This window comes from Equus caballus, chromosome 4 (assembly GCF_041296265.1).
Source record: "Equus caballus isolate H_3958 breed thoroughbred chromosome 4, TB-T2T, whole genome shotgun sequence".
In the NCBI taxonomy this organism is placed as follows: domain Eukaryota; kingdom Metazoa; phylum Chordata; class Mammalia; order Perissodactyla; family Equidae; genus Equus; species Equus caballus.
Genome location: NC_091687.1, coordinates 17925197 through 17940931, shown reverse-complemented (window position 1 = coordinate 17940931; position 15735 = coordinate 17925197). Strand labels below are relative to the sequence as shown.

The window sequence follows — 15735 nt, the reverse complement described above, 5'->3', positions numbered from 1 at the left end:
AATGTCATTGTTTCTAAGCCAGTTCAGCATATAGATTCAATAACTGCGTGTGCGTGCATGTGTTTCTTTTTGGGAAAATACGCCTACATTCGCACACACACATTCTTATTTCTCCTGTTTCTTACATTCTTTTGTGGTGTGCTTTTCTTACTTAAATTATTCATCTGGAAATCACTCCATACATATTCATTCATCAATCCCCCGGTTATTTCTTACTGCTGCAGCCTCTCCACTGCACATGTTTATTCAACCAGCTCCCGTGTACGCACGGGGCACGCTTGTGCAGATACTGTAATGTACTCAGGCGAGGAGTGATCTGCAAGGTACGTTCCAAGCCATGGCATTTCTGGGTCAAAGGGGGATGCGTGTGCAGTGTGGGGAAGTATTGCAAATTCCCCTTCAGCTGTGCGGGAGAGGGCCTGTTCCCCACAGCTTGGCCAACCGAGTATATTTTCAAGCTTTTGAATATTGCCAGTTGGAAAATTGAGAAATAGTAGTTTTAATATGCATTTGATATTATGAATTGCGCATTTCTCATATGTTTGAAGGCCATTATCTACCTTTTTTTGGTGAACTGTTCATATATACCCATTTTTCCACTGAGTTTGGTTTTTCTTGATTCATATAATTTTTTGGCTTTGTTTTTATTGGGATTTTTGCCTTTCAAAAGTTTTTTTTTAATGGCAAAATTTATCTTTTTTTATTACTTTTTTTTATTACTCCTAGATTTTGAGTCATGTTAGAATTCCTTCCTTATACCCAGCTTATAAAAGAAGTCCTTCATGTTTATATTTTCTTTTAGTATCTGTACAGTTCCACTCTTTTACATTTAAATCTCTGGTTGGTGATTTTTACTGTATGTGGCATGAGATAAGGATCTAATATCATATTTTTACAAATGGCTAATATCTAGTTGTCCCAACATCATTTATTAAAAAGCTTTAGGGACACATTTTAAATAGATGTAATGTTAAATATTTTTGCTTCTAAACATAAAAATTATCCAAAAATGATAGGCTAAAACCACATGGTTATTGTGTCCTCACCAGGGTGGCTGCAGACATAGGACACGCAAATATTTGGCAGGCTGGCTGATGGAGCTGAGGAGAAGCAAGGAAGGGGTCTGGGTGGGAGGTGGAGAAGCTGACTCCACTCTCTTGCGCCCCCAGGGCAGTGGCGTGACCCGTTCAGCATGTCCGGAGGGACTCAGGACATAGGGAAGCGTTCCCAACACTCTGCTCCCCCCTCTCTCGCCCTGAGATGAAAACCAGCACGCCAGAGCTTCGACTGGACGCATTTAGTTCAGGGTTTAAGTGCTGGCGAGAAGAAGCGGCCGGCACTCACCTGCTCTCCCAGGTCCCACCCAGCTCCCACTCCTTGTCCCACTGTGTTCTGCTCCATCTGTATTTGGAATGAGTAATGCCTTTTTGCAAACTTTAGCTTGTGTTTCTTAATTTATTTTTTTCTCTTTTTAGACACCAACTTGGGATATTTATCCTTACTAGATGCTGACTATGACAGAAAACCTCTGAACAAATATTTGGCCAAGTCAGTGAATTATGCCGTGCATTTCCAGTGGATCCGATGCCTGTTTTGGGACACAGGAGAGTGGAAATCTGAAAGTTTCTCTCCACAACCAGGAACTTCTCCAGAAAAAGTGAACTGCAGGTAAAGACACACTACTGAGAAAGGATTTGAGATTTTTAGTAAGCGACTGCCTTTCCTCCCGTGCTTGGCGCAGCGCCTGGAGCCCTCCCTGGCCTTGTCCACCTGTAAGGACTGGAGCAGTCTTGTTTGTCGACTCTGTCGGCACATGCCTCCTCCACCTTCCATGTCAGCCTGGGCCCTGCGATATTGCACCTCCGGAAGAGCAGGGTCTGGTTTTCCGGTTCTCTTTGTCCCCGCCCCTCCCGAAGGTGACCAGCATGGAGTAGGTGATCAGCAAATGTTGCTGGAGAGATGGTCGATGAGTGAATGGTAGTACCCATGTTGATTGGCTGTTCTGGTAGACATCCGATGGTCTCCGGGTGCTCGGTAGTGAGGCAGCCGACATCCGCTGGCGCAGCTCCCCGCCCTGTGACTTGTGCGCCCATCCCCCCGTCCACAGAAGAGTCCCTCCCAGCACAGGTGTGAAGGTGAACTTTGTGATGCAGGGAGAGTCTCCACACAGACCGGGAGCAGCCACCTCAGGAGTTTTGGGTCTGCCCGTCATGTCACTAAACTAGAAATTTTTTATCCTCTAGCTGCAGAACTGACAATTCTGTCAGAGGCTTTTGTTGTTGCCTTTTCATTAGAATAGAGAATAGGGGGCCGACCCCGTGGCCGAGTGGTTAAGTTCGCATGCTCCCCTGCGGAGGCTCAGGGTTTCGCCAGTTTGGATCCTGGGAGCGGACATGGCACTGCTCATCAGGCCACGCTGAGGCAGTGTCCCCCATGCCACAACTAGAGGGACCCACAACTACAATATGCAACTATGTACTGGGGGGATTTGGGGAGAAAAAGCAGAAAGAAAAAAAAAGAAGAAGATTGGCAACAGTTGTTAGCTCAGGTGCCAATCTTCAAATAAAAAAAAAAAAGAATAGAGAATAAACAATTATTAGGCATATTTAAAAATAGGAATAGTCATTTCCTTCTTAAGAAAATTTGTCATAAAAACTGCATTTTGTGGCTGCCTTTTAGGAGGCGAGTATGTCCAGATTTTACCACATATCAGTGCGATTCATCAGCCATTGATTGCTTTTCTTATGTCGCACTCTTTAATTTATATTATGCCATTGCTAGGAACACATCAAACTTATTGAACAACAGTGTTACGAATATTATGAATGAACAATGTTCATTCTCCGTTGCATCCTACTCGCTGCTACAGGGATGAAAATGAATACAACATGGGACCTACCTGGAAGACAATGAGGCAGAGAGATTTTATTGTTAAGAAAAGTGAGTGTTGGGGCTGGCCCCGTGGCCGAGTGGTTAAGTTCGCGCGCTCCGCTGCAGGCGGCCCAGTGTTTCGTTAGTTCGAATCCTGGGCGCGGACATGGCACTGCTCGTCAGACCACGCTGAGGCAGCGTCCCACATGCCACAACTAGAAGAACCCACAACGAAGAATACACAACTATGTACCGGGGGGGGGGGGGGGGCTTTGGGGAGAAAAAGGAAAAAAATGAAATCTTTAAAAAAAAAAGAAAAAAAAAGAAAAGTGAGTGTTGATGATGGTTGTCATGGCCAGAGTCCCAGTGATGGGACACCTGCAACGCTAGGACTGGCGTTCAGGGACAGGCACACAGAGTCTGATGGGTTTCCCAGTTGTTGGTCCACAACTGGGCTGTGACTTGACCCTCACAGTCTCTGGCCTTGAGTTGACTGTAGGGGTCTGTCGTCATCAAGATGTCCCCAACAGACTCCCAAGTCCATAGTGAGGACAGCTCATGTCCCAGGGCTGACGCGGCGGCTGTGTGCTCAAGCCTCGGACGTGAAGGCATCTGGTGTATCCTCAGAACAGAGTCCCTCATTCTAACTTGGGTTTTAGCTGAATATGTTAAACCGGGTCTAAATCATAAAGCTGGAGTTGTTGGAGCTCGTCATCCTTTATGTCCTTCCTTTAACTCGCTCACCATCACACTGTAAACCCTGCTCTCACCACACACTTGGAGACCTAACCCCCATCTCCCCTCTAGCTATGACCGCCTCGCAGCGTTCTCTGTCACAAGAAGAAGGCTGAATGCCAGTTTTGAAACGAGTGACATTTCCAAGTTACAGGGGTAAGTTCTGTTTCCTAAATCAAGACAAAATTTTATTTACACTAATGCCCAATGCAGGATGCTCACGTATAATTCAGCAGATGCTGGAAATCCATGTTATTTAGTACCATTTTGCTTTTTGGAATCTGCATATTAGTAATACTATATAGTTATCTATGTCTGTCTGTCTATACTTACATTCACTGGGGTCAGTCTGATGGCACAAAGGTTAAGTGCGCACGTTCTGCTTCAGAGGCCCAGAGTTCGCTGGTTCGGATCCGGGGTGAGGACATGGCACCATTTGGCAAAGCCATGCTGCGGTAGGCATCCCACATATAAAGTAGAGGAAGATGGGCATGGGTGTTAGCTCAGGGCCAGTCTTCCTCAGCAAAAAGAGGAGGATTTGCAGCAGTTAGCTCAGGGCTAATCTTCCTCAAAAAACAAAAAACAAAAAAACCCCAAAAAACATTCACTGACAGGAGATGTATAAACGCAAGAAAGTCAAAACACTTTTCTTGCTTCTGAGTTTAGCTTTAGTTCAGTGTGACTCTGGTCAGTTGTGATCGAATGGGTTAGTATTTATAGTGACAATTCTGTCAGATTTGCTTGTCCTGGTTTATGCTTGTTGTCATAGTCTAATAATAGCGCCCTCTTCCTCTTCAAAGGTGTCCCATTTTAAATGATAAATTTAAAATTCACCCTATTTTTATAGCCATTGTTTTATAGAACAAATACGTTCAGGTTCTGAAATATAGGTAGGTAGAGGGTAAACTCGTTCCGGCAGGAACCTTCTCTGTCTCATTCGTCAAAGTCTCCCCACACTGAGAACAGGCTGGCCCATAGCAGGACCTGAGTAAATATTTACTGAATGAGTATTGATGGTAGAGTCTGCATTTTCTGGCAAGTGTTGGGTGTTACGTTCGTCTCCCTTATGTTTGTGTAATAGGGAATGCTACTTACTGTATTATGTAATCAATCATCAAACAGTTGATTACTTTGCAGACAAGTAGGTGGATCCGTTAGTTAGGTACGCTACAGATGCTGGTCACTGTGAGGGTCATCAGGACTCAGTGATCAGGACTCAGAGAGCAGGCTCAATTGCGGTTTCTGACAGCACTGGGGGCAGGGGGGTCCATCTGGGGAGGGGCAGCCCTGGGCGATGTCTAGAGGAAAACCACACCTGAGGCCGTGCGGGGGCAGAATCCGGGAGGTTCTGGGTGTAGTCCAGGCGTAGGAAGGACAGGCTGGACCAGAGAACCATGAGCTCCTGCCGAGCTGATGGCATAGGCTCAGAACAAGTCTCCGTTCTGGCAAGGAGGAGAGTGTCCGGCAGAGAAACCAGGAGCAGAGCCCCAACCCTCAGATGGGGTCAAAGTGCAGTGGTGGGAGTGGGAGAATGACATCTCCTGCAGCATGGACCTCGTGCTGACCCTTTGAAACCCCGTCAGGGGTCTGTAAGACTCGAGTCCAGGCAGAACACCTTATCAGGTTAGGGTCCTGCATGAGTGCCCTGATGTGGACTCCACTCCGTGGGTCTGCGGGGTTCAGTGTTCTCCCTCAGCCAGCACTGGAGCCTGGGAACAGGAGGGGAGTGTGAGGTGCAGGTGGGGAGCAAGCAGCCCCACCCACAGGGGCAGCTGGGATGGGCAGGTACAGCAGCATCTCCTCCTTGTTCTGCTGGAGGGAGGGAACATTCATCACACCTACATGTTGAAGCATTTGATATGTGTCTTATTACTTACTCTTCATGATAACAGTGAGATTGGCATTCTTACCCATATTTCATGAAGAAAATTCCTCGGAGAGAGGATGTGAGTCGCTGACGTGGTGCAGCTTTTCAGATGCAGAAGCTGGTCATCACAAGGCTTCTTTGTCCAGAGTCCATGCTCATGGGGTGCCGGTCATTGGAACACGAGGCAGCTCTGTGCCTTCAGGAGCCTCTTGATTCAGCCTCAAGCAGCTTCTCCCCTAAGGGGCTCAGACCCGTCCTAACACCCAGAGATGGCAGAAGCCACTCCACCCCTCCAACTTTCCCTTCTCGGCCACTTTCCCTAATAAAAATCTACTTTCTCCTCCCAGTAACAAAGCAAATGTTTAAAAACAAATCAGTGAAGACCAGTAGGGGCACATGTCTGCGTACATGTGTATACAGGTGTTAGTCTTATATGTGTGCGTTTGTGTCTGCGTTAACCAGTGTGGGGGGCACTCGTCAGTCTTTGTCTAAATATTTATATTCCTGAGTAACTCACTGTTTACTTCTGTCCTTTTATTTACAGACATCCGGAAAACCTACTTCCCGCTATTTTTATTGTGGTTTTTACAATTCTTTATGCACTTTTGGTTACTAAAAGCAGACGTGTAGATCGTCACGAAAAAAAGAAAACTGGTTACATTTTTCTGCAAGAAAACGCTCCGCCGGACCAACAGCTGTACGCAGTTGTCGTGGACACAGGCTTCCGGGCTCCGGCCCACTTTACCGCAAAAGTAAGCAGGTCATCCTGGGAGACACACATTGTGGTGTGGAAGGGTGTGGACGGGCATGAGTGATGGCACCAGAAACATGGTTTGATGATTTGGCCGTCCTGTCTATCACCTGTCACCCATCACAGCTGGCCCCATCTTACTTCTCGGGGGGCTCGTCTGCCCTTCCTCTGGGCTCTCCCTGGCCACGCGCATCTGTAAGAGTGAGATGCAGACTGCCCTCAACCCCTTTTCCCCTTTCCACCTTCACTGAGGAAAGCAGCGCAGAGCCACTTGTGTCTCTGAGTGGCATATCGAGACTCTGAGAACCAAACTGTGCTCTTCTAGTGGGTGTGAACCCTTAGCACCACCCAGAGGGAGATCGCAGGAGAAAGGGGGAGAACTCCGGACTGACTTTGGGGACTGGCAGGGACGAGGCTGGCTGGGAGCTTGGGGTAAAGACAGTCTCCGCAGAGTCGCTGATGGAGGAAGGGCAGGAGGGGATGGATGAGGAGCGAGGTAAAGTGCAGGAGGTGGAGGGAGACGGTCTGTCACCGGCCGCGTGGAGGCCGTGTGCCCAGGTGGGGCTGTAGAGGTGAGGCTGCAGGCAGAACCCAAGCCCATCCAGCCGGCTGTGTGAGTGCAGGTGTGTGCTTGCATGGATCCCACAGGAGGGATCCCCCTGGGCCTGGAATTCACCCGCACTTCTCCAGGGAGCCAGGCTGCTTTGTGGAACCCATAGTGAGAAAACAAGCTGGCTCAGTCTGGACAAGGTAGGGGAGGAAGAGGGAGAGGAGAGCGAGGGAGAAGGGTGCAGCAGTGTCGGAACAGATCGGGGCACGACATGTGTTTTAAAGCTTGTGTGATCCTTGCCCACTATCAGCCCTTAGTCTCTCACTATATGTTTACATAGTCTACCAGATAGATATACACTCTCACAGACAATACATAGCACGTCGAAGAGGATCCCCTTAACCTAACAGAGGCTGTCTCCCTACAGCAAACACTACATTTAATCGTGAAACTTGAGACAACGTCTGCTACCGTCTCTACCACTGGAAACTCCAGTGGAGACAATAAAATAAGAACCAAAACAAGAAAATAAGATTTGGAAGGGGAGAGAGAAGAATTGTTATTTGCTGCTGATATGATTATTAAATAGAAAATGCAAAAGAATCTTGAGTCAAAAAACTAGAAGTAATATAAAAGCAAAATTGCTGGATACATGATTAAGGAAAAACCATCAAAGGCGTCTCTAGAGAACAGCAGTACCGTTTATAACACGTACTTGAAAACACGATCTTCCTCATTACGGTCACAAAATGGTGACGTGCCTGGAAGGAAATCCACCAAACACATTCAAGACCGTCATGGAGAAATTTGCACAATATGCACAAAAGTTCTAAATAAAGAGCGATATTTGTTCATGGATGGGAAAACTCATTTTCCTTGTCATTTCTCCCAAACTAATCAATAACATTAATAATAATAACAGCAGCTTATGTGAACTGACACTTTGCAATGTGTCGTTTGTTACTTCCCTAAAACCTCAAAAAACTCTTTGAATTAAGTTCTGTCAATATACCCATTTTACAGATAAAAACTAAAACATGGAGAGGTTAAATTCAATGAAATACAATAAAAATTCCAGGAAAGTGTTTTGTGGAACTTGAAAAACTGATTCTAAAATTCCTATGGAAGAGAATGCAAGAATGTAAGAGAATTACCAGAGTCCGTCCCAGGCACCTGTTGGTCCCTCTGACAGCACTGTCTTAGCTACTCCAGCTTCAAAATGTGCCTGGATACCTGCTGGGGAGTCCCCTGCTGTGTTCTCTTCGCATTCTAGCACCTCTCCTAACTGGGGGCAGGGGGGCGTGAAGGCCACAGGCTGCGCTCCCTGGGCCCCCTGGGTCCTCGCTGGGGCGCTTGGCCTTCCAGGATGGTCTTGGAAGAATGGGGAGCTGGGAGGAGGGGTACAGAATCCCCTGCCCAGCATGTTAGTGTTGTAGGGTCCATATCATGAACTCTTACCCCTGTGTCTTTGTTTTGAGGTTTACATTGTTTTATGTGGTGAAAATGGACTTTCGGAACCCAAAGAACTCTACTGCCCAGAGAAGCCCCTGTTTGAAAGGAATTCCAGACACACCTTTATCCTGAGGTATCTGAAATATTCTGACTGCACAATTTGAGAAAAGGAGGCTGGTCAGACCTGGCGTAGGCTTCTCACAATCCGTAAAGTGGGAATACAGAACATTATCTTCTGACAGGGAGCGTCACTTTACGTAGGAACAATTTCGTAAAGGGCTTGCAGTTTGTTATCTGAAGTAGGTTAAACACTACGTGTGTGCAGGAAGGAAGGAGGAGGCAGGGGCAGACGGATTTATTGACGTTACACGCTAGTCAGCTTCACAACCACAGTGTTTCTCCATGTCACTGAACCTGTTTAAATTAATTAGATTCTTCCCAAGTTTGGAAGAGCAAGCACACCTGGCAATGCAGAGATGGTGGGGTTGGATGAAAAGGGATAATTTATCAAGCCAGGAGTACGAGCACCTGACGTTCTCAGGAAATACAAAAGAACTGAACTAAATATTTTTTCTCCTGGGAAGTTCCATTTATGATATTTGTTGGTTTGGAGTATTCTGTCTTCATTTAGAGAGAGGAGGTTAGCTTCAGACTGCTCCATGCCAGTCACTAATACATGAATGAGCTTTGAGTGCATTGAGCACAGAGAACGGGAGGCGTTGAAGAGCTCTGTGTGCTGCCACTGGGCTCCGCACGACCAGGAGCATCTGCTATTGAGCGACGAGAGGGGCCTGTGGGAATTCACCGTCCGCTCTCCTGGGTTCCCAGGGGGCTTTGTATGTTGCTCTGCATAACGCTTATTTGTTAACATGTCTCATCTACCCCCTGAGGGTGAGAACCAGGGCTGGTGCTGCACCCCGGGGCCCCACCGCCCCGCAGCCTTGCCTAATGAGCCGCTGTGTGTCCTCAGTGCTCCGGCTCCTCTGGGCCCACTCCAGAAGATCCGTCTCTGGCACGACAGCCGTGGACACTCTCCCGCCTGGTATGTGAGCCACGTGATGGTGAAGGAGCTGTGTGCAGGACAGGGACAGAGCTGGCTTTTCCCCGCCGAATGCTGGTTGGCAGTGAGCAGGTGGGACGGCCGCGTGGAGCGGGAGCTGGCCTGCCTGTGCCGGGGCCCGGGCTTCTGGAAGGTGGGTGGCATCCCTGGCCAACTGGCAGAATGCCCAGCTCTGCTTCTCTGGGCAGTTGTTTACTTAAACTCTCTAAAGTTAGGCGTGTTCGTTCTTTTCTTAGTTAATATCAAGATAACCGTGTCTTAAACGATGCATCAATTAAGTGGCCATTCAAGCCTGGATTAGTTACCTTGCCACTTATTAATTATTGTAGCAATGTTTTTCTTCTTTTAGTTGTAACTATAATAACACTTACAGACTTCATGGTTGCCTGTGGTCTGTGGTGTCCAAGGGGCCACTAAGTAAAGACTTTTGAGTGCACTGTGTATATCCTGACATCGAGATAACCGATGAACAGAATACAGGCATAATGGGGGCAGCGTGGCTGGGGATCCTGAAAAAAGACAAAATCCCCTATAATCTCACAAACCAACCGTGAAACTTGATCTTTGCATATTCCAGTCTTTCCCTATACATGAATATGTTTTCAATAGCTGTAATAATAATGCTTGTGCATTTTTCTACTAATTTAACATTTAGAGCAAATTTCATCATGAATTTTCTTTAAAATCATCACTGCGCTAGTCTTTGCTCAAGTATCCACCTATTCGACATTTACAGTTTTCTTCCGTTTATTTTCATAATAGAAAACACCTTCCCATGTGACTTTGTGTTTCTGGTGCACAGTGTCCTAGGCTGTCTCAGATAGGGATAGGCGGCCAGTGGGTGCTGACGTCCTCCCGTTTCACTGGACCTTTCTTTCTAATGTGTCCTTATCGCCACCTGCCATGGAAGAGAGGGCCAGGCTCACCACTTTGGCATTTTCAGTCTTGATGCTGCTAATTTAGTAAGAAAAATGATCACAATGAATTTGAAATAGAACTTTTAATCAGCCGCAGCATATGGAAATTCTTCAGCGCTTAACACTGAAGGCCTGATTCAACTGGGACTTTCCTTTTGACAATTATTTCTAAGTAATTATAACTAAATATTGTCACTTTGTTTGTTCTCCAGCTGTTTTGTCTGAGAACTTTCTGAGAGAAACGTAGACTTATTAGTTTAGTCATATGGATGCACATGTGGCTGTGGGCTATGAATCAATGCTGTACCTTTGTTGGCCAGTCCATTTATATAAAAATATATTCTCATCCCATTGAAGCTGTTTTGCTGATATTTGCTTCTATGTTCTGCTGCTGGTCATCCTGTTTTCTCTAGAACAGCATTGAGCACTGAGTGTTATTGGAGTTGAACTGAACCTTTTGAGCTCGGTGCAGTTCCAAAGGCAGCATGTTGCCCACTGCAGCCAACCCCGCAGGGCTACTCAGGGCACAGAGGTGGGTGAGCGCGCTCCCAGCCCGCAGTGTGCTTGAAGCCCAGCAAAGTTCACCGTGTTGCAGGGGAACATGCTAGGAATGGAGGGTTTTTAACCATCTCTTAGGAACACAAGGAAAGATGTGATCAGTTCCACCAGGTGAGGGTTTATAAACAGAGGCTCCAGAGAGAAGGGTGTGAAGGCATTCAAAGGTGACACAAGCATGGCGGCTGAGGGACAGTTTGTCTCAAAGCTCCGGGGGCCCCAGCGGAAGGTCAGAGAGAGGGGCTGCAGACAAGGCTGGAAGGCTGGAGCCAGCTGCAAAGGGCCTGGGGCTAAAGAGCTGGGATAGGAGGGCCGTGAGACTGTGGCGTCTCCATGCGGAAAATGGTTGATTGTCAACCGAGATTTCATGCTGTTTGTATGAATGCCCGATGTCGCTGAGCGTCTCTCTTGTTTGGTTGGTTTCAGCTTTGGTATTGGAAGTTCATGGAGTATCTGGAGGACTTCCACGTCTGGACCTCTGTGCTCAGCCGGCCCTCGGGCAGTGGCCTCCTGCACACCCCGCGCCTCACCGTGGCCTTCGCCGTGCTCTGCGCCTACGCAGGCCTCACTGCCCTGCTCACCACTGTGGGACAGGAGCAGGTAGGCCCCAGCCTCCCACTCCCAGACCTACAGTGTGGTGCCTTCTTGACTCAGGAATTAGCAAAATGCACAGTCCTCAGGGAAAGGCTTATGCAGGGGAAGAGACCCGTGGGCCTGGAAGGAATCAGGAGGGGTCTGCAGGGCAGTGGGCTCCGGGGGAAGCAGGCGCAAGCCTGCCTCAGCTGACTGCTCCCTGTGTGAACCTGTGACTCCCGTGCCACAGAGCATGGCTTCTCCACAGGTGTCAGCAGCCTGGAGTGTCTGATGAGAGTGCTCTTGAATCATTTTATGAGGTTGGCAATTAATTCAAATTAAACATCCTCTGACTGAAAAAGAGAACAGTTCTGATAGCCACATTTGCCCTTGGGATGCCTTTTGGTGTTTCTGGTCTAACGGACCCTCACGAGATGTGGAGATTAATTCTAAATCAGCACAAGCAGTTAGAATGGAGGCCCTGCCTCTCCTGAGGCAAAAATTACAGTATGACTGTTGGGGTGAGGGCAAACGGTCAGATTTGCTTCTTATGACAACCTCATGGCCATTCATGGGCCCCCAGTGGCTGGGAATGTGCTGAGGGGTCCATCTCAGAGGTGGGGTTCAGGAGGTGCATCCAACAGAGAGCACAAGTATTTGGAGTTCATGCAATAACAGTAATGAAATGGCAGGATTTTTTTACTAAAGTGACATACGTGTGGCATTTGTAAGAAGATGACGAAGAAATATCATCAAGTAGCAGGAAGGGAACAGCTTCCTGAAGAACGGGGCCTGCAGTCAGGAAACCTCAGGGTGCTCTGTCCTCTGAGGTCGACCAGTTGTCTTTGTGCTCATCAGTACATCGGGGGTATTGATTCTCTTTGTCCAGTTGTAGTGAGGATTAAGTCAGCTGAGCATGTGGTGTGCCTGGCATAAAGTGGGCGTTCCACAGACATTTGTTCAGTCCAAAAGATTTGTACGGGAGAAAAACCAAAGGATTTCTTTCTTTTTTTCTTTTTCTCCCCAAAGCCCCCTGGTACATAGTTGTGTATTTTTAGTTGTGGGTCCTTCTAGTTGTGGCATGTAGGATGCCGCCTCAGCAATGGCCTGATGAGCAGTGCCATGTCGGTGCCCAGGATTCGAACTGGCGAAACCCTGGGCCACTGAAGCAGAGCATGCGAACTTAACCACTCAGCCACGGGGCCGGTGCCCTCGAAAGATTTCTTATGACCTGTTTTTTTCTTCTTTTTCACTCCTGAGGTAGAAGGTCAAAGATTCAGGGAGAGTGAACTTTGGTTAAGTATAAAGTAGGTATCACATTAAATACCTTTGTGATTACAAAATGACCATATGTTTTAAGTCGGACTCATTTCGGGCGATGTGATTGCTGCCGTTGGGTTATTGCAGCTCATGTTGGATGTCGGCCCCACTGAGGTCACTCTTGGATCCTTCTGGATGGGTTTCCTGTGCACCCTTCTGGCTTCTCCGGGGGCGCAGCTCTTGTCGCTGTTCTTCAGGCTCAGCCAGGTACCAGCAACTGGTCTGCATGACCCTGTTCTCCTGGGCGGTGCCCTCATTGCCCGATGCCCTCTCTGAACAACCTCCATACCTCTGCAGGAAGCCAGAGGGCCTCCTGGAGAAGAGCCACACCTGCCCCTGAGAGCAGTGAGGACAGAGGCAGCTCAGGGTAAGTGTGCACTTAAAAAAGTTTAAAAGGTGATTTTGTTTGTTCTAAAAACACAGCAACAGGAAAATGATGAAGTCTGGAAGGCGAGAGTTAAAGACGCTTGCCCATCGCAGCTGATCTTTTTTGGCCAGTCTACTGGACAGACATTGCATGTCCTACTCGCCATTGCATTGTGCTCATTACGAGGAAAACTGAGCTTCATTTCATGTTTAAAAGCCATTTCGATGGGTTGTCCAGGCCACAGCAGGATGGCGATGTTGAAAGTCCTCCTTGCAGCCACATCTGTGTCTCAGGAAGGCCCGTCCTGGTGGAGTCGGAGGCAAGAGTATTTCCTGAAGAAAGTGCTCTCCTCAGGAACCCTTAATCCCTGGTTTCACATCATAAATTTGATTTCTTTTTAATCAGGCCCTAATTCGAGTAGAAGGATGCCAGACGCACAGAAGACATACAAGGTAAATATAATTACACACAGCAGCTAATTCTCTGGCATAAAATTCTAACAATTAGGTTTTTCTGGCATCCTCTCTTGGCTGTGGTCTGGCCATGGATGGTCAGAGTAAGGGTGGATGGAGATGAGGGAAAGATATGCAGGAACCCGTCGTGCCCGTTGGGGCCAGTGAGCAGTGGCGGGTGCTGTGAAGAGAGAAGGTCGTTTCCCAGGAGGCAGGCCATGGGGGCAGCTGTCCAGGAATCTTAGGAGAGGCCAGATGGGCAGGGGTACAGCCTGCAGAATTTGCAAAGCTATGTATGGACAGACAGTGACTTTTATTTTTTCCTGAGGAAGATTCACCCTGAAGCTAACATCTGTTACCAATCTTCCTCTCTTTTTGTATATGAGCCGTTGCCAGCATGGCCATTGATAAGTGGTATAGGTCTGTGCCTGGGAACCATACCTGGGCCACCAAAGTGGAGCACGCCACACTTAACCACTAGGCCACGGGCTGGCTTGACAGTGACATTTTAGAAGCTGGGCCTGACAGGGGCCATTGTCAGATCCAGTGGGAGAGATGCTGTGAGGCAGAGCCCCGGGTGTTGGCTCAGCTGCTCCTCAGCCCCCCATGAGGTAGGGACAGGAGAAGCTACCCCCATGCTGGGTGCACTCCATTCCAGGTCCCACATGCACAGACCCGGCCTGTGACACGGGGCGAGTTGAAGGCAGTTTCTAAGTAGTTCTCCACTTCGTCTCGCTGGATCTGCAGGATGTGCCTTTAGCTTAAGTGGACTCTTCTCTGTGGAAGTGTTTCAGGATACATGTGAGTCCTATGCTTTCCGAGCTCTGACTCCCTGTTCAGAGCCATTCCTGAGGGTGGCGCTCTGTCCCCAAGCCTGCGTTCCAGGCCCGCTCTCCCCTCCGCTCTCCTTCTCGAAGCGTGTCCACTCCCTGCGCCCAGGCTGGCTCTCTGTCCTTCTGCCTTGAACCTCACCCCATCCACTGCTCAGGGCCGATTTCTGCTCTGCCAGGGTCCAGGTCGGCCTCCCAGCGGGCAGCTGCACAGTCACTCTTGGCTGCGTGGAGCCTGTTGGTACTCCATCGTTGGCTGTGCAGGGTGCGAAGGAGCTGGCACCCGGCACTGCCTATGCTTCCTCCCCAGAACCCATCTCCAGGCCTGAGGCTTGACAAAGTCGGCTGGGCTGTGCTCAAATCCTGAGGAGGCTCACAAATTGCATTACTATATGGAAAACCCTGTGTATTGAGACATTAACCTCATCCTCACCTTGCCTTTTCTAGCATAACGTTCTTTCTGAGAATGGCGGGGCCCCGAGGAGGGCAGCAAGCAGTGATGGTGCAGGCTGTTCACCCCCTGAACCAGAGGCCGACAGGGCTGACCTCAGCCAGCCTGCTCCGAGGGAGGAGAGTGACCCCTGCACTCTCAGTTTACAGGGTGAGTCAGTGGTAGGTATGGAGCCCAACCTGCAGCTCGTCCGGAGAAGCAGGGTGTGCGGAGCGGGAGTCGGGTCAAGTGTGACTGAATGTTCTGGTCACATCTACCCCAGGCGCATCTGAAACTGAGGCTGCAGCTTTGCTCTAAAGTCCTGGTGATTTCTGCCATATACTTACATGAGTTTGGTCATATCTTAAAAACTCAGTAGTAGTATCTTAGCTTTTCTTTAAGTTAAGAAATTTGAAGCTTGGCATTTTTTTGATGCAAATTAGAGTGAATAATGACCATAGCTGAAAGCTCAGCAATGAGCCAGTGGAAGTGGAACTGCAGGATCAAAAGGGGCTGTGTGCACAGAAGCTGACCCTCTGCAAGCTGGGTCCCAGGAGGGCAGCCACATACCTGCTCAGTACTGTCCAAAGGGGTCTGTGTCAGGGATGGCCTGGCAGGGGCACGTGGCTACAGGACATGGCTGCAGGGCCCAGGGTGGTGTGGTGAAGGAACAGGGAATTCTTGCGGTTCCTGGTCACCCAGGTCCTCGAGCACTGGGTTCGGGCGCTAGCTGTGAATGCTGCTCTATGGCACAGGGTTGGCAAGGCCCGCGCCTGCAGCCCAAGGAGGCCTAGTCTGGTTGGGCCCACACGCACATCACCCTTCACTCTGAGGAGGCATAAAAACTTTGGTTTCCACAAGTGGCTGGGCCCTCAGGTAGGTGGGTGAGCCGTTGGTGCAGGCGCCAGTACCAGCTGGGAATTGGAGGGCAAACTCAGCCCAAGGACACTAGCCTTACACGACAGCTCGACATGCGCACAGGGCCAGGAGGGCAGGTGCAGGAGT

General features: G+C 48.8%; 1 protein-coding gene across 1 annotated transcript in view; it reads left to right on the top strand.

Moving 5' to 3' along the window:
* Positions 1 to 15735, top strand: part of PKD1L1 (polycystin 1 like 1, transient receptor potential channel interacting) — a 116124-nt gene that overhangs the window by 66133 nt on the left and 34256 nt on the right. Inside the window, exons 27-36 of the mRNA XM_023639041.2 lie at positions 1476 to 1668; positions 3679 to 3762; positions 6018 to 6225; positions 8253 to 8359; positions 9197 to 9419; positions 11185 to 11358; positions 12739 to 12858; positions 12949 to 13018; positions 13424 to 13470; positions 14748 to 14901. Of these exons, the coding sequence (XP_023494809.1) occupies positions 1476 to 1668; positions 3679 to 3762; positions 6018 to 6225; positions 8253 to 8359; positions 9197 to 9419; positions 11185 to 11358; positions 12739 to 12858; positions 12949 to 13018; positions 13424 to 13470; positions 14748 to 14901 (1380 nt within the window). The remainder of the gene's footprint in view (positions 1 to 1475; positions 1669 to 3678; positions 3763 to 6017; positions 6226 to 8252; positions 8360 to 9196; positions 9420 to 11184; positions 11359 to 12738; positions 12859 to 12948; positions 13019 to 13423; positions 13471 to 14747; positions 14902 to 15735) is intronic.